This window comes from Mytilus galloprovincialis, chromosome 2, assembly GCF_965363235.1.
Source record: "Mytilus galloprovincialis chromosome 2, xbMytGall1.hap1.1, whole genome shotgun sequence".
NCBI lineage: Eukaryota > Metazoa > Mollusca > Bivalvia > Mytilida > Mytilidae > Mytilus > Mytilus galloprovincialis.
In genome coordinates, this window is record NC_134839.1 from 81937036 (window position 1) to 81963195 (window position 26160).

A 26160-nucleotide genomic window follows, 5' to 3' on the forward strand; every position below is an offset into this window, starting at 1 on the left:
CCCTATATTTTAACCTTTGAAAAAAATTGTGGTGCATATGAACTTTCAATTCTAGGATAAGATTTTTTTCAAAACTTCATAGTAAAAATGCTTCTTTTTGTAACTTCATAGGGTTGTAAAAGCGTTGACCGTGTGCACATTTTTAGAATGAAGTGCTTCCGCGCTTCATACAAAATGTACTTCGGTCAACGCTTTTACACCCCAATGAAGTTACAAAAAGAAGTAAAAGCGTTGACCGTGTGCACATTTTTTAAAATGAAGCGCTTGCGCGCTTCATACAAAATGTACTTCGGTCAACGCTTTTACACCCCAATGAAGTTACAAAAAGAAGCATTCAATTCTTAATTAAAGACTTAATTTTTCATAAAAGAAAAAAAATATATAAGACACAAACACGGTGGGTATGGTTGTCCTGCGAGATAACGTACTGTGCTGGTGATTCGGTCCTGACGGGTGCTGGTGATCAATGGAAAAATGTAAACAAAGACGAAAATGATGATTTTTGACGTTTTCACTCATAAAAAATGGAAGAAAACAGTTGATATTTTTCAATTTTGTTTCTTATGGGTTCATATGTAAACCATTAAAAAGTTGACCCTCTAAACTGTTTCACTAAGCGTAACACAAAAATGCTCATTTTCAGAAAATCTAGAATGAAAAAATAAAACAAAAATACTCATAGAGTCCGCTTTCTATACCGCAATCCACACGACAAAACTATTTTGTGAAAAAACATTGCAATTTATTAAAATGTATCATTTTCTCAATTTATTCATGTCCTGATACTGTGCTGGTGGGTCCTGTCATTGTGCTGGTTGGTCCTGATACGGTGCTGGTGATTTTGGATAAGAAGTTGGTCATATTTGAAACAAATGTTACAAAATCAATAAAATTTATAAAATCAGATAAATGTTGTCAATAGGATCTATGACTCCTATTTTAGCTCTTGTGCATCCATTTGGCTGTTTAATATGTGTTTTCAAATGATCGTAACTTGTATTACATAATTACATAAAAGGGCAACATCTTTCGTCCAATATAAGAAAACAATATATAGTATCTAAAATAAGAATAGTTATAGCTATAGAATAGAAAAGATATTTAATGCTTCTTACATTGATGCTTCAACAATGATCAAAGCCCATGCCGCATAGACATGTTTGTTAGAGCTCCGCACACCCCTCCCCACTTCCACCCAACCAACCCTCCTCGTTTCCTCCTTCATTGTTACAGTGGTGTACCAACACAACAATTTATCACATAAAATAATAACACAAAGACACACATTATTGAACAACGAATGCTCGCAGGTACTAAAAGCTAGTTCAAAGCCGCATTTTCAACTAATAGATAAACCATGTTCTCATATACAAAAATCCCAATCGTGTCGATTAAAAAAGTCTCAAAACTTAAGTTCACATTTTAATGTTTGATGAAGCAGAACTTTAAAAGTGTGCAGTGAATCTTGTGCTCACAACAGTTATTGTCATAATTATGTTTACATAAGACTTATAAAGGAATTAAGAAGGTACCAAGAAATATTTTACAGTTCAATTTAGTAATCATGAATGGAAGGAAATGGTACGGAAGTTTACATAGGACAAAAACAAATTGATCGTATTTTTTGGCGAAAGACTTACACGCTTCTTTACATTATACAGTACAACTCTTCTATAAAAGCATGCAAAAAAAACTTTGATTGACTTGCTTGCTATGTTTGCTTGGATGTTTTCAAACAATAGGTAGACGGAGTTTCAATACATACTGGGATTAGATTGGACAAATACAAACTGACAGGAATTGAAGTTAATGTTTATTGTCCAAACAAATTCTAGTATATAGTAAACAGACTACTTACCTGTCGTTTACAAACATCCAAACAATCATAGCAAGCAATTTGATCAATGGTTTGCTTTGCATATGAAGTTACTACCTACAAACGTTTTACCGTCGACCACACTGTTATGCAATTAATTCTATGTACACAGATATACATATAAGACTAAAACTGACATTCGGTCTTTACTGACATCTTCATTCCCCAAGTCATTTTCAAATCTGACTTCATGATAAAATAAGATTCCATATCTACAACCAATGAAAATCAAATATCCCTCTAATAGACTAGCATTGAAATCTCAGTTTTCTTAAATGGTAGCTAGGTGGAACCTAAAACTAAAAATTTGAAACAATATATCTTAAATATTTCAAATGCATGTACGTGTAATAATATAAATTCTCCAAAATTCGCTATATTTTTCCTTTTTTTTTTGTCACGAATATAGTCCCTATTGTTGACAGTGGGTTACTTGCCATTTATTTTTATACTCCTTCCAAATTTATTTCTCCATCTTTAATGCCTCAAATTGCAAGTAGGGGGGGGGGGGGGGGGGTGAAATTACACTGTAAAAAAATTTGGGTCAAGAATTTTAGAGGAAAGTAGTAATTTGGTCCAGCTGAAAAAGGTTTTATTAAAATTTAGCACCTCGGAAGCTGTCAAAAGATTTCAAGACGCTCCAAACATAAAATGTCCATATTTTGAGTTAGAGCCGATGAAGTTTTCTATAATTTTGATATAATTTGTCCCACAAATAGTACAACACACTGTAAAAATTTCTTTGAGAAAGCGCAAGTGGGATTTTTTAAATTTTCATTTATGTTCTAAAAGAAAAGCACTACGAAATAATTGTGGTCTCGGACCTTCTGTTCGAGACTGTATATTGACTTCTTAATGTCTTTAAATTACATTCAGTTTGGTGTGGGTTGATGTTTGATTGTTGTACATGTTACAACCAGATGCTCCGCAGGGTGCAGCTTTATACAACCGCAGAGATTGAACCCTGAACAGTTAGGGACACTACATTCAAGCTTCGGTTTTGAAATAAGGGGGAACAAGTAACTTTTTCAACTTATAAAAGGGGGGATACATTACCATAGAATAAAACTTTTCTGAAAGATGATTCCATTTATTTTCAATAAATAATAAATATTGAAGTCTATCTCAGTCATCTAGGAACAGACTCAACATTATTTCTATACATGTATTAATATATTTCAAAATGTGGACAAGCTTACATTACATATTCTACATAAACGACTTTAATTATAGTGGAGGAGATCAAATTAAAGAGTCGCAATGGTTAAATACTCCAATTGCCGAGTCTTTCCTGCTAACATCTCATGTGTAGAATGTGATATTTCATTTTTGGGTCTATATACTGTATATGTAGGTCATTTTGACACAGCAAAATATAAAGAAATGTAAACTATGATCTGGAAATTGAGTTCTTTTTCGCAAAATAAACCCACTAAAACTGAACTTTAAATGCAAAAGACCCCTAAATGGCTAAACAGATATTGCTATAAAGAATAGTCCGGCCATGATTATTCTTGTTATCGAAGAATTCATGAAATTTACACCGATTCTGTCAGTTGAATGGACTAGAATGAGATAAGTTATATAGACATAAAGGGTTTTTCAACAGTTGTGGTGTAAACTAAATCAGTTGTATTTTATGGTTGACATATTTATGTACATATAAAAAAGAAGATGTGGTATGATTGCAATGTACATGTATGTAGATCATTGGCTTAACAACACATTGATATTTTACAATATCGATTATCTATTTATTGTTCTATTGTTGGATTTTTCATCAGCTTCCTAAAACAGTTTTATTCCAACATGAACGCAAGCTTGATAGGGTGTCCTCACACATTTTGACGTGGCTGAAAAATTTAGGTTGACATATCTCTTCTCATTGATTATCGTGCTATTAAGAATGCATTATGGCGTCACAATTTTACATTGAAAAGGCATGCAAAGTACAAATTCATATGACATACAAAAACATATGATCTGACCATATACATATACATGTATGAGGGTAGTAATGGGGGTACCTCCTTATTGACGTATTCGTATATATGTTTTTATATATAGTATAGTAATAATCACCTCATTTAATGATATGAAACCACAGCCAGTAATATATAGAAACATACAACTTAAAGTTATATAAATTTAATACATGTAGATACTCTTACCAATCGTCGTATTTTAAAAGGTGATTGAATATATTTTATTTCATATCGGTTGAGAATAAGATACTCTTATTGGATAAAAAGGGGTCACATGACATTTATTATTCTTCAGTAATAAATTCCATCGGTCATTAACAAAACAAAACGGACCAGAAAACCGGTCGTTAACGAACTTTTACATGATAATGACCGGTGGGGCGTGGTTTCCGTCTGATAATAACCGCTGGGGCGTGGTTTTCGTCTGATAATGACCGCTGGGGCGTTATTTCTCTGTTAATGACCGCTGGGGCGTGGTTTCTCTGTTTAGAGAGATATACCTTTTATAAAACATGTTCCTGTTTTTTTATATTTTTAAAAGTTGTTGAATTGTTTATTATATGTTTTCGCTAATTATAAAATTAAAGATAACTTAATTAAATATTTATATAACTGAAAAAATGCACTAAAGTGAATGGCAGTATTACTACGACTGGTCTTCACTATTTGCCATAGAAATCGTACAATTTTTCAAAACATGGTTTCTCAATGAAATAAACATAATAGTTCTTAAAAACTGGTCATTTTCGTGATACATGGACTGCGACAACGATAATGACCTCGCCTTCGGCTCAGTCATTATCACTATCTTTAATAGTCAATACCATTGTCCTGTGGGCAGTCCATATATCACGATAATGACCAGTTTTTCAAGAACTATTATATAAATAATGTATAATTTACAATAGCCAATAAACAACGTTATTTTCAATCATGCCTTGATTGCATTCGATTCGGTTCCTGAACATAACCACCTCGTGTTAACGAGTGTATTGTCATTGGAATATGAATAAGACTGTTATCCCTCTACTAGATTATGAAGTAAGTGAATTTAGCAGCATGACTCTGTAAGAATTTTTCAGAGAATCATGAAAGGTGAGTAAGAAGATATAAGCATTTTGTGAGTTACTTAAGGTTCATGTGGACACTATGGCTAAAATGGCCGTATTTTCACCTCAAAATTTACTCTGAGTACAGGCAAACCTGTGCATTCGGAAAAGTTTTAAGCCATAGCATGCTCTAGATAAATAGAATTCAAATGCATTGTATGATTTAGAAAATTCATAACTTAACTGGATTTTGCCGTACACTTTTTTCGTCTCTGCAGAAGATGATAAAATTAACAAACAGTTGAGTTTACCTTGATATGGTCCACTCAGGTACACAGTTTAAATAACCAATCATTATCAGGTATCTATTGTTCATCTCATGTCTATGTCAAGAAATACAGCTCACTTCAATTATTACCTGTGGGGAAGTTCTCAAACCTGTTTCCCAACTTAGTTTATTTTGGCACCTTCTGGAGGAATGAAAAAAAGTGCACGGCAAAATCCTGGTAAGTTTTTATTTTTCTAAAACATAAAACATATTTGAAATGTATTTATCTAGGGCATGCTATGCCTTAAAACTTTTCCAGATGCACAGGTTTGCCTGTACTCAGAGTAAATTTTGAGGTGAAAATACAGCTATTTTAGCCATAGGGTCCACATGAACCTTAAATACTTTTGTAAACAATAAACGCTAGCACATCATAGAACAATAAGTGAGTTATCTATGTTTAAAATTTTATAACAAAAAGCTCTGTATTAAAGTATGTGGACTTTCTACAAAAATCTTGGTTTTATTTTGACCACAGGCGCTTGGGTCTAGGATACAGATTTTTTTTTTTTTTTATTATTATTAAAATATTCAATTTTCTATATTTATAATGCATATCTATCACTTCTGTGCATGTATCACCTTGTTTCGAGTGATTTAAACGACCCAGAGAAAATACCCAATTTTACTATCCATACTAAGAAACAAAGTGTCTTAGTATGGATAGTAAAATTGGGTATTTTCTCCCAGAGAAAATACCCAATTTTACTATCCATACTAAGAAACAAAGTGTCTTAGTATGGATAGTAAAATTGGGTATTTTCTCTGGGTAAGTGTCTTAGTATGGATAGTAAAATTGGGTATTTTCTCTGGGTCGTTTAAATCACTACCCAGAGAAAATACCCAATTTTACTATCCATACTAAGAAACAAAGTGTCTTAGTATGGATAGTAAAATTGGGTATTTTCTCTGGGTCGTTTAAATCACTCGAAACTAGGTGAGACATGCACAGAAGTGATAGATATGCATTATAAATATAGAAAATTGAATATTTTAATAATAAGAAAAAAAAAAAAAAATCTGTATCCTAGACCCAAGCGCCTGTGATTTTGACCATATTGTCTTTTTCTACTAAATGCAATTAAACTATAAATAATAGTGTATTGCACGAATTTTCCTCTTGGTGTATGTACAAAATAACCCATCTTTATTATTTATTATCATTGCTGTTTTGATACTATTGCATTTGGAAAAATTCGTTATTCACAGGGTATAGAAGGGGTCATAAACCTTTAAAAAAATCTTGCATATTGTATAGTTGTATCCAACTTTATATACTGGAGAAGTATCTTCCAAAAATCTTGATAGGGAGATATCATTTAACAAAATGATATAAATAACAATTCATTACATAATGTATCATCAAAATCATCAACATCTTGAAATAGGAACCAGGGGTGGATCCAACAATTTTTAATGGGCTATTCCAACTCTTAAGTCCCCATTCAAATGCATTGATCTTCAACAGGGGGTTCCAACTCCGGGATCTACCACTCTGACCGCAGTCATCAGGTACGACAAATTATACAATGTTCTTTTTATGCCCCACGTACGATAGTAGAGGAGCATTATGTTTGCTGGTATTTGCGTCTGTTCGTTCGTTTGTTCGTTCGTTCGTCCACCCGTCTGTCCCGCTTCAGGTTAAAGTTTTTGGTCAAGGTAGTTTTTGATGAAGTTAAAGTCCAATCGACTTCAAACTTAGTACACATATTCCCTATGATATGATCTTTCTAATTAATTTGAATGCCAAATTAGAGTATTTATCCCAATTTCACGACCTACTGAACATAGAAAAGGATAGTGCGACTGGGGCATTCGTGTACTGGGGACACATTCTTTGGAAAATGACGCTATCAGCGGCATGTTTCCGATACCATTGACCAGAACTTACGGAAGTCGATTGCTGACTACGCCTACCGCATTCGGTTTCATATTTACTATTTTACATACTAGTAACTTGAATCTGCTTGTATTACGCTACACTCAAACATGGTGTTGTAGTAGGACGGAAACCAGTTTACAAACTTTATTTTATTTACCAAAAAGATATCTTGACCATATGTTTTTTGTTATTAAATAGTATTTGGAGCTATCCCTTTGTTGAATTTTCATATTTCTTCGAGCTTTCACTGTACTGCACATGTCTTACAATCGTAAACAATCGGTATGTATACATGATAAATAGATCCGTTTTGTTATGGTGTTGGACTTTTTACCCTCCAATGATCAGCAATCGATCAGCCTAGACAAAATAGTTCTCCTAAATAATGTCAACCTTTCATGCCATTTCAACTCCACAATCATTAAAAAAAGTGATAATCGAATCATTTTGATATCCATTGGATAGAAACTGGCCATGGTCTTTATCCAGATTAACGAAGATTTTAAAAATCGGAAATTAGTAATACGGTTATACCCACGCGGTGCGTATGCATATTTGTTAACAAAACAGGATTTCGGAACGTCTCTGGTTTTTGGATCATAAGTCACGATGAACTCAAACTGAAAGTAAACGTAAACAATAAGTGTTGTTTGTAAGACCCAGTTTTTATTTACTCACCATAAACAAGCTGAACGTTTCGTTCAGTATGACATATATTTTAGGTTGAAGACATTTAAAAAGCATTTTGAAAGTAGACGATGGAATTATTTCAGGTTTGGGGAACAAGTAAATTATCACAAAGTTCATTTCTTGACGACCTCATAATTTCATCATGTCGATGGTACAAATTCATGTTTACTTTCGCTTCTCATGTTTTGTAAATGGTCTTTTATTTTTAAACCCGAACCAGGCAAGATGAGTTTTCCCTCTTTATATTGAAAACTTTATTTCTAGGATGACGGGAACCATTACGAACATCCATACGCCAGTGATGGTCGAATAATTGACATCCACAGAGAATGTTCAAAAGTTTTACGATTAAAATCTTTAGTTTCTGTTGAAAATGTTCTATTATGTACTGCTCTATATGGTATGCAGATTTAAGGGATTATGAGAAATATACGCCCAAATATTGATACTTATTTACTTATTCGATGAGATCATTCTCCAGATACCATTTTGTATCCGAGTCTTTCTTTTTACCAGTAGCCAGAACCTTCGACTTGGATGAATTAAACAAACTTTAAGCTCCATTGTGAGACAAATTTATTTGCTATGTTTAAAAGAATTTGTAGCTCATCTTCCGTGTTTCCTATTAAGCAGGACAATGTCATCATCGAAAAGAAGACAGTTAATTAACTCAGAGGCGATGCTTATACCCAAATTTGCCTCCTTCAGCATATCGAATAGGTCAGTCATTAAAACGGAAAAAAGTGTAGGAGATAAAACGCATCCATGTTTAAAGTTACAATAATAAAGCATGCAAACCAAAAGTTTAAATGCCTTGCTTGCAAACTGTGTTTGGTTGTTTGTTCAGGCATTGTAATTAAGATTGGCACCTAAATTCAATGAAGAGACGGAGTAACAGTTTGTTCACTATATAAAAAGAGTTGATTGGAGAATGGATAATTGTAACCCTACGGTAGTAAAGGACCCAGAGCGGTATCAAACAAACGTCTATTGAGCTGCAAGGTAGACTACGGTACGATGGAAATTTTAATCCTTTTGGACTACAAACATGTTCATATTATATCATTCTATAACAACCGGGCTGAAGTACGTTCACTATTCACTATTCACTTTTCTATAACAATGTGAATTAAAGCTATTATATGAATTGTAATGATTCCATTTACAATTCAAACTCGCCTTTACTTCCTTTATCGGAATTAAATCAATTAAAGGAAAAGTTCAACTGGAAATAATTTAGATAATCACATATTGAAACATTAAAATAAATGTGGTCATCCGTATGTAACGCCACAGCTGTCTTATGTGGAACTCTGATATTACTTTATGTTGTTTTACCATTACTTAATAATAGTTTGTCTTTATTTGATATGGTTTTGACATTACGTAATGATGTTTTAATATATAGTCATTACTTAATGATATTTCGATATTACACGATATGGTTTCGTATTGACTTGATATTGTTTTGTCATTACTCAATATGGTTTTGTCATTACTCGATGTGGTTTCACCATTATTTAATATGGTTGTGTCATAAGTCAATGTGGTTTTACCATTACTTGATGTGTATGTGACTGAACGTAATGAAGTTGTTTCATTACATGATCATGTGGTTTTGTTATTTCGTAATGATGATTTGTCTATTCTTCATATGGTTTTAACATTACGTATAATGTTTCAAAATTTGACCATTCTACACTACTTGGTCCGAGTACACAGTAATTTCGTAGTGCATTTCTTTTAGACGATAAATGAAAATTAAAAAAATCCCACCTGCTCTTTCTCAGTAATATTTTTACAGTGTGTTGTACTACTTTTGGGACAAATTATATCAAAATTATAGAAAACTTCATCAGCTCTAACTCAAAATATGGACAATTTTATGTTAAGGGGGTCTTGAAATCTTTTGACAGCTTCCGAAGTGCTAATTTTTGACCTTTTTCAGCAGGACCTAATCACTACTTAACATTAATATTTATGACCCAAATTTTTTTACAGTGTCATTTCACCTCCCAACTTGCTATATGAGGCATAAAACATGGAGAAATAAATTTGGAAGGGGTATAACAAAAATTGGCAAGTAACACACTGTCCACACTAAGTACTATATTCGTGGACAACGAAAATCAAAGGACGATAACTGTGTACTCGGACCACTTGATGTGTTTGTTTCATTATTTGATGTGGTCTTGTCATTCTTTAATGTGGTCCTGTCATTCTTTGATGTGGTTATCCCATTTCTTGATGAGGTAAAACCACGTGACAAATTCTGAAAAACCTGTTCTATTTTTAGATAGATTTCCATGTTGTATGTGCCTTGAATGCGTTTGGCCATCAATCTAATTAGTGTTCAAATTAAAGTTCGGGTTACTGTTTAATTTAAACTTTTAGTTAGTTTTTGAATGCAAGTCATACTTATAATTAAAGTTCTAGTTAGAATAGATTTTCGAGTTGGACTTCGAGTTTGAGTCACATTTAAAGGCAGAGTTCTAGCCTAAGTTACAACTTTGAATTTGAGTTAATTACTTCTTGAGGTAGATTTTGAGTAAGATTCGAATTTAAGTCTAATTTTTATTAATTAAGATTTCGAGTTGAAATTCGAGCTATTTTATATGTCTTTTTGAGTTCGTAATTAAATTTTCTATCGCGGAACAAGGGCTTTTGCTCGGGCTTCCGAAAAAAGTGCTCCGGGATATGCGTATTAAATTAACAATGTCGCAGTATACAAAACGCAACATAGGAGTTGAAATAAAGTTATATGTGGTGTGATTGCCAATGAGACAACTATCCACCCGAGTTCAAATGCAGTGGATGTAGTAAGAAATCATATATAGGCAACTGTACAGCTTTCAAAAATCCGTTTAGTCAGCTACAAAAGGCCCCCTTGAACAATGTAGAAAAAAAAATCTATTTTTTAACAAATTTCAATATGTCGTTTGTGTAATGTGCTTTGGATGGGTATCGCCAAATTTAAAAATCAAATTAAAGTTCGAGTGGTTGTTCAGAGTTATTTGGTATGAAAAAGGGGAACGGCAGACAATAATAAAAAAATAAAATAATAAAAATTTTACAGTATTTCGGACATAATTGGGATATCCCCAAACCACTTGGTCCTGTTATTTGATCTATAGGTGTTCAAATAGAAGCAGTATTATAATAAATTTGTAAAAAAGTCCACGGAATGCTGTGTCTCGCCTGCTATTGCTGCTTTCAGTGTAAAAGCGTAATGTTGATCGGCTGTACATTCATCGGTCAAAAAATGTAAAAAAAAATGTTTTTCTGTAGATGCTTTTTCTTGATATTGAAGAAAAACTCCTATACAAGTTTTAAAACACTTCATGGAGGTAATAAATTTATCATATCAAAACAGTTTAATTCGATTTTATTTTACTAAAACAAACTGACTGTATAGTTTTCAACAATGAGCAAAACCCATACCCCATAGTAAGCGATAAAAGATCTTGAAATGACGCCACTTTCGATGACGTTGTTGTGTCTCACTGCCGCTACATTTATGTCGCGGGCTCGACACAAATCAAAAGACTAATACGTTTTTGTTGAAAAAAAATAAGACTTCAAATCAACTCACACTTAAGTCACGTCACAAGAAAATCGGAGGAGGGGGGCTCGGACTAAGCGACAAAGCATCAATACTATAAAATAAGAATTCTCTAAAAAAAAAATAATGATCATTTGAACATATATACGAAAATCAATCTTTTACTTTTAATCAATTGAATTCTCTGATTTACCTCGCACTATTGAAAAAATAAACTTTTTGGAATATCTGTTTCACATGTGACGGCGAACAGGTTCCAGTTGTCGTAACCATCGAATACCTTCATCTATTACTCGAATGTGACCAAATCACTCGGTTTGTAATTTCGCAAATAACACGACGGATGACACACGTTGAGCAGAATCTCCTTACCTTTCTGGGGAACCCGAGAGCATCCCAATGGATTTAAATTACCCAGTCATACCGATCTATTGAGCCAGCCAATTGGAATGGTTTTTAGCCACTGCAACTTTACAGCAACTGAAAGTTGGGGGCATAGTGTTTAACATTTGTCCGTCCATCGTCTTTCCGTCCCATTATGGGTATATAGTTATTCCGCCATAACTCCTCCAACAGTTTGAATCCTAGGAAGTTTTCTCTTTACTCTCTGTTTGTACATATATTGAAAGTGTGCTGCAGGTGGTCAGGGTTTAATTTTGATTAATATGTGCTCTTCGGGAGAAAGTTGAACTTTGTCATTTTTGGGAAATTTACTTGCATAAGTAGGGCGTTTCCAGCTAACTTCTACAGATTGAGTGTTAGGAATTTATCACTCTGCTAGCTGTTTGTACATGTATTGATGGTGTGCATGTGGTCAGGGTTTTTTCTTTTTATTATTTTTCCTCTTTTGGGATAAAAATTGAACTTTGTCCTTTTTGGGGTACAAGCGGTTAAATGAGTGGAGTGCGTTGGGATGATCTCGCGTTCCCCAGAAAGGTAAGGAGATTCTGCTCAACGTGTGCCATGTTCTCTCACATACATCGATTTCTCTAGCTTACATTTTTTCTCGTATTGTGCTGTTACACTACTGTTACAGTTCGATGTTCTCTCTCATACATGTTAAACTCCGCCACGTGCACTTTCTGTGTGTACCTGACCCAAGTCAGGAGCACGAAGTTCAATTGTTGTCGTTGTATACATATGTGTCATATTTGTTTTTTTGTAAAATAGACCGTTAGTTTTTCGTTTGAATTTTTGCTCACATAGTGCATGGTGACCTTTTGTAGCTGACTATACGGATTTTTGAAGGCTGTACTGTTGTTGATACATGATTTCTTACATCCACTGCATTGAAACTCTGCTGGATAGTTGTACCATTGGCAATCACACCACATCTAACTCTTATGTTGCGTTTTGTATACTGCAACATTGTTTATTTAGTACGCATATCCCGGAGCCTTCTTTTCGGAAACCAGAGCAAAAGCTCTTGTTCCGCGATAGAAAACTTAATTATGAACTCAAAAAAACATATAAAACAGCTCGAATTTCAACTTGAAATCTTAATAAATCTAAATGAGACTTAAATTCGAATCCAACTCAAACTCTACCCAAAGAAGTGACTCAAATTCAAAGTTGTAACTAGAACACTGACTGCCTTTAAATGTGACTCAAACTCGAAGTCCAACTCGAAAATCAATTCTAACTAGAACTTTAATTATAAGTATGACTTTCATTCGAAAACCAACTCAAAGTTTAACTTAAACAGTAACCCGAACTTTAATTTGAACACTAATAAGATGGATGGCCAAACGCCTTACAGGCACATACATGGGAATCTATCTAAAAATAGAACAGGTTTTTCCGAATTGGTCACGTGGTTTTACCTCATCAAGTAATGGGATAACCGCATCAAAGAATGACAGGATCACATCAAAAATAAAAAATGACAAGACCAAATCAAATAATGAAAGAAACACATCAAGTAGTGTGAAATGATCACATTTTGAAACATCATTACGTAATGTTAAAACCATATAAAGAATAGACAAATCATCATAACCAAATAACAAAACCACATCATGTAATGAAACAATTACATTACGTTAAGTCACATACACATCAAATAATGTTAAAACCACATTGACTAATAATTACATTAGATGAATGTTTCATTTTAATACTTTATTCTGATTGGCTAATTGCACATCACGTGTTATTCCTTCAGCAATTGCATCACTCAATAAAACTTATCATCCATGATAACACGTGGTCCCACAATAAAGTGCACAGGTGAATTAAACAAAAAATAATATAAAATTCGTGTTTTCATGATCATAGCTAAAAAATGTAATTATAAGTATTGAATGCTTCTTTTTGTAACTTCATAGGGTTTTAAAAGCGTTGACCGTGCGTACATTTTTAGAATGAAGCGCTTCCGCGCTTCATACAAAATGTACTTCGGTCAACGCTTTTACACCCCAATGAATTTACAAAAAGAAGCATTCAATTCTTAAATGAAACAACCATATTAAATAATGGTGAAACCACATCTAGACTAAGTAATGACAAAACCATATTGAGTAATAACAAAACTATATCAAGTCAATACGAAACCATATCGTGTAATATCGAAATATCATTAAGTAATGACTATTCCATATTGAGTTATATTAAAACACCATAACGTAATGTCAAAACCATATCAAATAAAGACAAACTATTATTAAAAAATGATAAAACAACATAAAGAAATATCAGAGTTCCACATAAGACAGCTGTGGCGTTCCATACAACCGTATTTAACTGGGCATAATTTTGAATAAGTAGTTAATTGCAACATAAGGTTAATATAGTCATTAAATCTCTCGCTATAGTCTATAATTGTCTATGTTTTATTTTTAATTTAAAATGTTTGTAATATGTATCATCCTTCTGGAACACGATAGTGTTACATAATATATTGAAAACAATTTTGATATTCATTGACCAATTAAACCTTTGTGTATAGTAAACAGTCTGTTATACTCCACCTACCCATCATTGAATTTAGCTGTCAATCTTAATTACAATGCCTGAGCAAACAACCAAACAAAGTTGGCATTGCCTCAAGCAAGGCATTAAAACTCTTGGTTTGCATGCTGTATCATTTTAGCTGTAAGACCAAATTCTTAATCGAACCATTCAGACTCGTAATTAACAAAAAGGACTTTATTGCTAACAATCTTATATAGTGCCCATAGAATATTCCAGCATTAACCCTGGATACCCCTTTTCCATAGCAGATAGAACATTCCATCCCGCCACACTTTATAAAAAGCCGATCAAAGATCAAGGAATGTCATAAAGGTCTTTTCCTTACTTTTGTAAGAGTGTTACATCTGTAGTTTAGTTTAAACATATTTATACTTTATAGTGGATTGGGAAACAAGTTTTGCAACTTATATTAATCCCTTTCCACTTTGCGGGTGCGAGTGCTGCATTGTAGCGGCATTAGCCTACTCTTTTTCGAAATCTACAAGGGTGTCTTTAACGTGCAAGAGATATGGCTCTCTCTTAACACGGGTCAGTCATTTATCGTCTCCTTCCGACGGACTATCAACGATTCCTCAAGACCATTTGTAGCAACTCAGAGAGTGTGTAGACCTACCTTTGTGTATGGGTATAATGATTCCTGTTGTTTCTGGATATGTAATTTTTCTAAAATATGAACAAGTGAGTTCAACAAGATGTCCCCACCATATTTAAGGAATTCGTTAGGAATGCCATCAGTACCACCGACTTTTTTCAGATTTGAGACTTTAAATAGTCTGTGAAATTTTATTTTCGTAGAAATTAACCGATAGGGGAGAATCTGATATTGATATATTTTCTTCAATCTTTGTAATAAGGTGTTTAACATCTTTTTCAAGTTCATGGCATTTTCTCATTTTGAAAGGAGCCTATAGCGTCAAAATGCTTGGAGATGGCATTATCTATCTTATCCGTAGCCGTTAATATTTTATCCGAATTGTGTGGATCGTAAGCTCTATAGAACCTGTATCGGTTCGTTTAATTTAAAAAAAATTCCAAAACTCTTTCATTAACCGGATTTTTGTGACAAAAATGTCGGTTATTGATTTGGGGATGTACGGTGGGCGGTCGGGCGGCCGGGCAGTCGGGCGGCCGGGCGGTCGGGCGGGCGGCAATCAAATGTTGTCCGTGCATTAACTCATGAACCGTTCAGCCAAAGCTTTTTAAAATTTTAATATGTTGTTACTGACAACTAAATGAAGGTCAAGTTCAATAATGGCGATTTTGACTTTTACCGTTCAGGAGTTATGATTCTTGAAAGATTGAAAAATGGAGTTTTCAGTTGTGTCCGTGCATTTACGCATAAACTGTTCTACCAAAGCTTCCCAAATTTTAATATGTTGTTACTGATGACAAAATGGAGGTCAAGTTTAATAATGACGATTTTGACTTTTACCGTTCAGGAGTTATGGTTCTTGAAAGATTGAAAAATAGAGTTTCCAGTTGTGTCCGTGCATTTACGCATGAACTGTTCTACCAAAGCTTCCCAAATTTTAATATGTTGTAACTGATGACAAAATAGAGGTCAAGTTAAATAATGACGATTTTGACTTTTACCGTTCAGGAGTTATGGATCTTAAAAGATTGAAAAATGGTGTTTCCAGTCGTGTCCGTGCATTTTCTCATGAACCATTCAACCAAAGCTTTTCAAATTTTAATATGTTGATACTGATGACAAAATGGAGGTCTAATTTGATATTGACGATTTTCACTTTCACCATTCATCAGTAATGGTTCTTGTGATATTGCCAGGACACAAATAAATATTAATAAATCCGGTTTGCTGTCGTTGTGACAGCCTCTTGTTTTTTTTTTTGCATTGGTACATTTATATTAAACTGTCGGATTTAAGCTCAACGTTCTTTTCGTTTGATGGCCTCTTGTATTTGTGCTTTTCTATTAAAATATATAAATGTACATATACATTTATAGATGCTTTTCTGGGTTTTTCAAATCTTTTTGATTTATATATTTTTCTATAATTTTCAATCTCTTTTTAAACATAACTTCTTAGTGCAATAGGCTCTTTATTTATAAAGAGCCTATTGAAGTAACTTTATAGATATCAAAGAAAAAATGTGTTCCGTGTCATTTTCCGAACTCTCCATGAATTTAATTAGGAGTAAAACACTAACTGCATTGTCATCTGTAATTCTATTATCTACAGCAGTTTAGGTGTGTTTTAAGAACAAACAATTATTTTTTAATTCACTCACTTTTTAATGAAAAATTTAACTAGTCAAATTGAGTATTGAATTCATGAAATGTAAAAAAAACCCGAAGTCGAACACACCGTGCAGTAACATTCTTTTTTTTTTACCGCAAAATCTTGACGACAGACTTTACAAGGGTTGCTTGAAAATGCATAAATTCAGAAATTTTGTGCGTGTATTATCTACTTTTAAAATGTGTTTTGGGCCCTAAACATAAACCTATACATGTAACGTGTAATGCATTTGTAAACACATTCTCATCCTTGATTGTTCTTCTGCTAAACATGTTGAGGAAAATGTTTAGAGCTTCAAAAGGTTTAACCCTCTATGTGTTTAACCTGACAACATGTTGACGATACACATGTTTTGATGCAGTAACTGCTACTTATTGAAACATTTTAGGTAATAAGTTACAATTTTTAATAAGTCCCAACAGAACTTTGATAAGGCTAAAAACTCATTAAACACATTTTTTAAGAACATAAACTTCATACCTGCCAACTTTTCAAAATGCCCATGGGGGTTTTACGTGCGCGATGGCTCTTATGGTCCTACAATACCTTTAAACGGGCCTTCAAAAACGTTTTAATGTTGTTTTTTGTCTTCTTCATACTTTCACAAGCCTATAGCCATTTTAAAATTCATTATTTTGTTTAAAAATGTGGACAAAATTGCTCTCTCAAAATTTCCATTTGGGAGCTTCCATGGGAGAAATCCCCCGCAAATAGTGACAATTGGCAGGTATGAAACTTAGTGTCTCATAAAACATAATAACTCATAAGAATATATGATAGGCCTAGTGTTCAATTCTTATGAAAAGGAATACTAGTATAAGCTTAGAAAAGAGATTACCATCGATTCTTGTGATTATAAAGGTCGTGGCTTGTGGCTGTCTATCACATTCTCATAGACATAGCCTATATATCGACTATCTTCTTTTCCTTTTACGTGTAGTCTCGAGATTGTTATCCATTCTGTTAAGTATAGACATACATGTAGGCTTGTGATTGTCTTCCATTGTTATGAATATAGACATATGCGTTTGATTCTCTTCCGTCCTTATAAATAGAGGCTCCAAGTCAATAAACGTATGACTGTCTTCTGTTTCATGAATACAGGCTTAATCAAACTTGTGACTGTTCTATTCTTATAAATACAGGACTGAGGTATTAGATTGTAAAAGTCTAATGCTCTTAGAAATATATAGGCTTTGGCATCGGAATGTCTTCTATTCTCAGAGAATATATAGTGATGCTCGTGGCGGTCTTCTGTTTTCATGAATATAGGATGTAGCTTGTGACTGTCTTCTGTTCGTAGAAATATAGACTTTGGCTTCGGAATGTCTGTTATTCTTAAGATAATATAGGGTGAGGCTCGTGGCTGTCTTCTCTTCTTCTGAATATAGGCTCAGGCTTGTGACTGTCTTCCGTTCTTATAAATATAAGCTTTGGCTGTAACTGTCTTCTTTTCTTTTCACTTCTTTAATTCTTATGAATATAGACTCAGAATGAAGTCTTTAATTATTATGAATGTCGACTATGGCTGTGACTGTCTCCATTCTAAGGAATATTATAGGCTTATTCATGTCTTTAGCGTGTGATTGTTTCCCACGCATAGGACTTTATGCGAAGGAATGAATTTTCTTTGATTCATAGGTACTTATAATTTGCCATTCTTTCGCAACAGAATATGTACGCTTTGGCTTTTGTGACTGACACCCATTCTTAGGAATATAGTTTTTGGTCACAGGCGCTTGTCTTAGACCCCCCTTTATATATCTTAATATAACATATATATGTTATATTAAGATATATAGGAGACAACAATTCTGAGAAAAGTGTCTGTGTTTTTGTCAATGGTTTTATCTTCCAGACTTAGATATCTTAATTCCGTGTAGCATGGCATTTCTTAATTTCGTGTAACATAACATACATAAATTTCGTGTAGAGTATAGGCTTAGGCTTCTGACTATTCATGATTTGTCTTCTTTTCTTAGGAATATAGGCCCAGACTACAAAATAGGTTTAAAAGAGTCAAACAAAATACAAATAGTTTAGGTTTAAGATGGATGGTCATTTAATTTGATGTCATTTAAAATATACATGCGATAAAATAACCCTTAATGCAAAAACAACAAAAACTAAAAATAAGTCATAGTTATTTGAGGCCAGCAAGGGATATAATAAGTATAACATTAACTGTCCTCCTTATCCAAGCTTACTGTGACATTATCCCGGTCCCGTACACAAGTACAGGACGTGTTCAAAAAAGAAATCACCGATTGATTTCTTATTTTGATAAAATACTGTAATATTTAAACATGACTGTTTGTAGTCGCAACACAGGAACGTATGTATTAATGATAAGATAACATTATGTACGGTGACACGTCAAATCCACAATGGCCGGTTCTTGTAACGGTAAGTCTAACATGTATTCTTTATTATCATTAACGCTGTCTGTTTTTTATTTGTTTTATACAACATAATATATGTGTACATATATGGCACTAATTTACTACAATAAGTAGGTCAGTTTGTTATGAGTGGTGATGTTGCTTACTACTATTTTGATGGATACTACGTAAAAATAATTAATTAATGTGTTGAAGGACCCACACTAACTGACGTAAATCAGATGATAAATAACGGTTGATAAATATGTACTTATAGTTCAGTAAACTCCATTCCTTTCCGAAATTTTCAGTAAAAATTATCAGATGCTCATTATCCCCACGTTGGACAGCAAGTAATAGTTCAGAACATGTTTAGTCATTTTTGTTATTGTTTTGATCCACTTCTGTTAATGTTGAATACCTAGTAAAATATGAAGTTATAATTTAAATGGTTAAGATTTGGCACCAAACAACATGCAATGTTATGCTCATGCAATAACCCAAAAGCTGTCAGATATTTCTTATAAACAAAACCCATGTATATACCTTAAACATCCCTTGGGGGGTAAACTGAGAACCGATACTGGGGTTAGAGGACAATCACTGAATTTCCTGGGAGTAGGCAGGAGGATTTTTTAGTTAACGAAATATTCATGCGCCCTTTGTTGTTTGTCTTATTTCGTATGTACACACTTATTTCCTGCATTATGTTGGCTAGAATATTTTTTATATCCTGAATTTGTAAAGGTAGCTTTTTCAGTTCTGAAAGAATATTTATTTCGAAAATAAGGGGATTTGCTTTCTGTATTTCGTTTAGAAGGAGTCAGGAGTTTCTCTGATGTCTGGTACCATGGCCCCATTCAGTCCTAAAAATGCTGTCATACGTTAAGAGAGATCTCAGACTAGTTAAGGGCTTACCTTTGAACTAAAAACAAACCGTGCATAAAATGGAAATGACCACAGACTGGGATATTGGTACAGCAACACAATATAAAAAAAAACATTCATATCTTAAGTAATACAAACACATAATATTAAGTATCACACACATACATTTTTCTTAAGTATCATTCATTTCTCTATACATAGTATGCGACGCGTCACTGTTTATAAGTAGATGTTCTCTTATATGCATTTGATACGGTGCATTTGTTATGGATATATTTCAGACTTCATTTACGAAAGGAAAGGAAATCTATAGAGCAGAAATTTGATTTTTTTTGTATCAATTTAAATGTAGATTCAAATATTTTTCACTTCAAAAGATAAAGTAAAACTTCTTCAAAACTTATATATGATGTATAGTTCGGCGTCCGCAAAGAAGAAGTCAAGGAAAGTGTTTCTCTTCTTCACAAATACGTATTTTATTGAATCTCGATATTTATAATGTTTATAATCTTTCTACTAACAATGACGTTCTACCTCCATAAGCCTGGAAATGTCATGGCGGGTCACATATATCTTAAGTAACCGTTATATAAACATTAATTTCTTGAGGAACACACACACACATATCTTAAGAAACAGTAACATACATATCTTGAGTAACAGTAACATACATATCTTAAGTAACATACATACATATCTTAAGTAATACACATTCATATCTTAAGTAACAGTGAAAAACATATCTTAAGTAACAGTGAAATACATATCTTAAGTAACAGTAAAATACATATCTTAAGTAACAGTTACATACATATCTTAAGGAACACACACATACATATCTTGAGTAACAGTAACATACATATCTTAAGTAACACACACATTAAAATCTTAATTAACAGTAACATTCATATCTTGAATACAGTAACATACATATCTTAAGGAACACACACATACATATCTTAAATAACAGTATCATACATATATAAGGTACCAATAACATACATATCTTAAGTAACACACATACATATCTTAAGTAACAGTAACACACATATCTTAAGGAACACACATACATATCTTAAGTAACAGTAACATACATATCTTAAGTAATGATTTATTTAAGGTATATGGCAAGTGATCATATAAAAATTTAGTCAGACAATATAATGAAATAGCTTTATGTAGATAAAGAAAGATGTGGTATGGGTGCCAACTCTCCATCCAAGTCTCAACTTATAAAAGTAAACCATTATAGGTCAAGGTACGGTCTGTAACACGGATCCTAGGCTCACACCGAACAGCAAGCTATGAAGGGCCCCAAAAGGGTAGTTATTGTACATGTAGATAAAATTGATAGAAGAAACTGGCTATTTTATTTTCTGGTAAAAACTTATTATTGTACATGTTTTCACTTAAAAAATGTATTCTTTGTATTGTGTAGATTACTACATGTAAGTGAGTAATATTAAGTGGTTACATGTATGGTGTTGATTAGATCATGGAAAATTACTTTATTTATACATTATACTAATGTTCAGACAAGTGTTTCCGCTCCGCAGCCGTCACATTCATGAAGAATGAACATCTAAACTTAGGATTCGAATCTTTACACCACTAATAATGTAGAAAACACTTTTTTTTTTAAATAATTTATAAAAAGTGGATCAAATTAAACTTGATAATCAAAACGATGAATAACGTAGGCCTTGTTTGGACGTATAGTTTGTATACTTAATTTTATACCTTAAGTGAAAAGATAAATACCTTCTTAAATTGTATAAAATATTCTTTATGCTTATAGTAATTTGTTCTATTAGCATGAAAGTAATGGTTTACTCTAGAAATATTATGGTGGTAGGAAGTATTTTGTTTTTATTTGTTTTAATTAATACCCCGAAAACACAACAGACCTTTTTTACTTGCCTGACTACTAAATGTGTCAAAAACCAAACTATGACTATTTATATGAACTAAAAAAAAAACATTTCACATGAGTAATTTCTATTTTGGTCGAGATTAATTATTAGTAGTACATGATTTTGTACAAATGCACTGTATACTTTTAAGTTGTTTTATTTGTTTGTAATAATTTATTTATTTCAGTAGGAGATAACAAATGATTCAAGATAACATGTATAATTCAGATTCACTGAATGCTTTTTTTTAGCATTGATTCAGTTAAATTTTCCAAGTTCATACATTGCATTTTAGACAGTTTAAAACATGTAACGTTTAATAGTGGTCGAAGTATTTACTTTAGCATCAACATTTTAGATATATGTTCACCTTTCGTAAGCTATATATATGTGTGTACTACTTGAACGAATATTTGTGTACATCTTTGACTAAAAGTGTGTAACCCTTCAACACCCAGTATTACACTTTCATAGCCTACTGGAACTCTAGAATTATGTTCCAGAATGGTGTTAATGTCTAGAAAATCTAATATAAGCATCTTGATAGGAAGTCAATCGTTTCTTTAGTTTTTAATCATTTATATTTGTATACTTATGTGTACCCCCAGTTATAATCTTAACCGTATTTAGCATTTAATTCGGAATCTTTGGTCTTCAAATTTGTTTTGATTTGTCCTTGCATCTGATTTGAATGAATGGAGCCTTATTGAGGAGTCTTATGCTTACCACTCGGTTGATGCCACTACATGTATCATCACGGTCTTTCAATTTCGTATTTAAATGCCCTTCAATGTGATCTGATTCTAGAGCCGTAGATGTAATTAATGGCACTTTTTATCATATATATTCAGTTTATATTGGTTAAGATTTATAATGATATCAGCTTTGATTGGAGGAAGCAACTGGAACATGAATGTGTCTTAGAGGTGCCAAAGTCGGTGTTCGTAACGATGTTTCCTTGAAGTTGGTCCCAGTCTCGGATTATCCAAGAAGTGTTCATATTCAGAAATGTTGCACTGTAGTTGCATTATATTGGCAGAGTAACGATTGTTATCACGATAATACCGTTGAATTGGCTACTTGGTGGTATAGTACCTTCTGAAATAGGATTAAGCTGTTAACTGTTCATATTGTTTCAAGTGTTGGCCAATTTAAAGAGTGCAAGATTGTTGTCATTGCGCCATGTTCGTTAGTGTAATTGTTGGTTACAAGTCATGCCGCTCTGTGTTACATCATATTCAACTCTTTGATGTCGTTCTGCCAACGTGGTTCCCATACTGAAGTGCTGAATGTTAGATGTGATCTAACCAGGGCAATATAAGCATGTTGTTTGACATCTGGAGGCAACTAACTATTCAAATTTCCAATTGAGCTTATTGTCCAGCTTCACTTCTCATTATGGGTTATGGTCTTTTATTGAAAGTTTTGTTTCATAAAAGAAGGAACTTCATGGTTCAAATCTATTACGGATATTACGAATTACGTGATGAACATTGCATTTCTTTTGATTGAATGACATTAATAGACCACCTTTCTACGCCATTTTCATAGGTCTTTTTTTGTAGAATTTTTGTGTTGTTTCGAAATATTTGAGCAGTTATCTACATAGAGTCCTTTTCTGGTGAAGTTGTAAGTTCCTCTCTTATGTATTATAGATAAATAGAAGTGAACAAGAAGAGTACCTTGGCTAACTCTTGATCGTACTCTTGTAGGATGTGTTTTTTACCCATCTAGAAGTTTACTGATTTGGACTATTTTTCTATCCAATTGACTTAACTTGTGAACACCATTATGTTTTATTTTTTTTTACGATGTACTAGCTGGCAATGAGGCACAGTATTTAAGAATTGTTGTTCACACGTGTATTTTTTTTCTTCTAAATCCATAGGAGTATGATGACAGGAGTATATTTCCATCTAGATAGTTCATGAAATATTAATGGAAAGAATACGATTTTGAAAAAAGTGGCAAAGTAGAGATGCGCAAGTCAAAAGTTTATACAATTTGTATTGGTCTTTCATTAAAGTTTCTTCATATTTGATTTTACATAATAAGGCTTGTATGTTATTGCGTAACAATTAAAATGTCAATAGCCGGAAAATATACGTACACAGGTCAGTGTGTGTTCATTGTATGTTACTACGTTTTTTGATGGAGTTAAGCCATTCCAATATTTTATATCTTGTTGTTCGGTGTGAGCCAAGGTTCCGTGTTAAAGACTGTACCTTGACCTACAAAGGTTTACTTTTTTAAATTGTGACCTGGATGGAGAGTTGTCTCATTCGTACTCATACCACACCTTCCTATATTTAGGTATTTTGTTTTCTGAATATTTTATTGATCAAGTGATCGCCATCTACATTTTTATCTTCATTCCTAAATATCTTAGAAATTCCCCCCCCCCCCCTAAAAAAGAGGTAAATTCAAACTCAATATTCAGTATTGCTAAATAAAGTGACAATCCATTTTTACAATTAATATGAAAAATACAATTTAAATAGTGGCGAGTAATTCGTTATAAAAGTTTCTTTTATAAAATTTATGCAAAGTCTGTTGTACTGTATTAAAGTCGAACATATTTTTATGGGTATAAAGAGTTTCCCACAAAGAATATGAGAACAGTTTTGTTTGACTAACTTTGATTTACTTTCATCTTCTGATTTATGAAAAATCAATACGTATGCACTTTTTATCTTTATTTAAAAAATAAACATTTAAATTTTGTCTCTCATTCGACGGAAGGTGTGTTAAACATGATATGGTACAAATCTTGGCATACAATTGTTGTGAGGGCGGTGTAAACTTTGAAAGGACTATACCTCCATGGTCAGAAGGAAATATATATTTTGTATCTCTTTTATTGGATCTGAATGTACTTAAGTTTATTCAATCATCTATTTTTTTTTTTCTAAACTTCTAATACATAGCTATAAAATAATATATTCTAATTTAATATCAGTATTAAACGTCTGTCTGTCTAAAATTAAATTTTTGATAAAATATTTATTAATTATAATCCTGGTACCTTTGATATATATTTTACTAGATTTCTGTTCAAAGGGAAATAACTCTATTTGTTTTGTTAAAGATTTGTAAAAGACATTATATTAAGATAAAAGACATCTTGTTTTTTTTCTGTTCTACAGTAAATTGTTTTAAGAAATTTAGTGGTAGGTTTGTTTGTTATTTTATGTAGTTTACACCATGACAAGTTATAGATCAATTTAAAATTTCGTTCCATTACAACGAATTTTTAACCAGTAGGGACTATCATGTATTACCATGCAATACTCACAGAATGATTGTTTATTTTAGATAAATCTTTAAATTACTTATTTTTGATTCCAGGTTATCAACATTGGATAAAATATGTCGTTGTCGTAACCATACTGATGACCTGTTTGTACGTGACTTTATACCAAACAGGTAAACATTACGGAAGATATCATCTCTGAAATATGACTTCTAATTAGTTCAAATGGATCTAATTTATCCTCTCTATGAATATAATTGTTGACTGATTTGTATGTATTAGCATGAGCTTTAATCCAGTTGAAGAAAGACAAAAGAATTCCACCGATAATGCTTTATAATCAGCAATAACTGTCCTTTTCTAGATTTCGATGTTTACAAAACGATTGGTATATTTGTTTCCTTTATATCTTTATTCTCAATAAACCATCATTTTGACAAGGTATAGAGAAATACACAATATTATGTACAATATTTACAATATATACAATATTCAATAAATACAATTAGTAAAAGACATGTTACAAAAAAAATTAATAGGGTGGCGTCACACTAGATAAAGCCAGGAGTTCACACAGATTTATTTATAATTTTGATAAATTTGCAGAGTTTACTCAACTTAACCTTCTTTTTTGATGTCATTAATAATTTATATTTTAAAATATTTGGCTTTGTGTAGCTATACTTTTCAATGTAATTTTTCCTCTCCTGTTCAAAAAATTTGCATTCCAAAATAAAGTGAAATTCATCCCCGAGTTCATTGTTTTTACACAGAGTACAGTTTCTATTTTGTCTGCTGGTGTTTAGCCATCTACCAGCTTCAATGGGTAATTTATGATTAGTCGTTCTAAATCTGCAAAATTCTACAAGATTTTTGTTATCTAAAATATCTAAATAAGCTTCAGAACTAAAACTATCTTTAAATACTTTGTAATTTATAGCTTTTGGTGATTCTTCTAACAGTAAGTGCCAATTCTGTTCAAATTGATCTTTAAATTTTCTACTAACTGTAAGACGTAGCCAATTCAAATTAATACAAGTTTGTGAATTCCAAATATATGTTAAGCCACATTCATTCAAAATATTTTTTATGTTATCTAACCATAAAAATTTATCTC

The 26160-nt window shown here is 32.6% G+C and overlaps 1 protein-coding gene across 3 annotated transcripts in view; it reads left to right on the forward strand.

Moving 5' to 3' along the window:
• The first annotated feature begins 4805 nt into the window (after window positions 1-4805).
• Window positions 4806-26160, forward strand: part of LOC143064585 (putative methyltransferase-like protein 24) — a 36285-nt gene continuing 14930 nt past the window's right edge. Inside the window, exons 1-2 of one of the 3 annotated variants that reach the window (XM_076237507.1) lie at window positions 4806-4902; window positions 25139-25216. In XM_076237507.1, coding sequence (XP_076093622.1) covers window positions 25183-25216 — 34 coding nt within the window. In that variant the 5' untranslated portion in view covers window positions 4806-4902; window positions 25139-25182. Of the gene's footprint in view, window positions 4903-4932; window positions 4957-18784; window positions 19015-25138; window positions 25217-26160 lie in introns of those variants that run through there. The other 2 variants (XM_076237506.1, XM_076237505.1) reach the window with 2 other exon arrangements.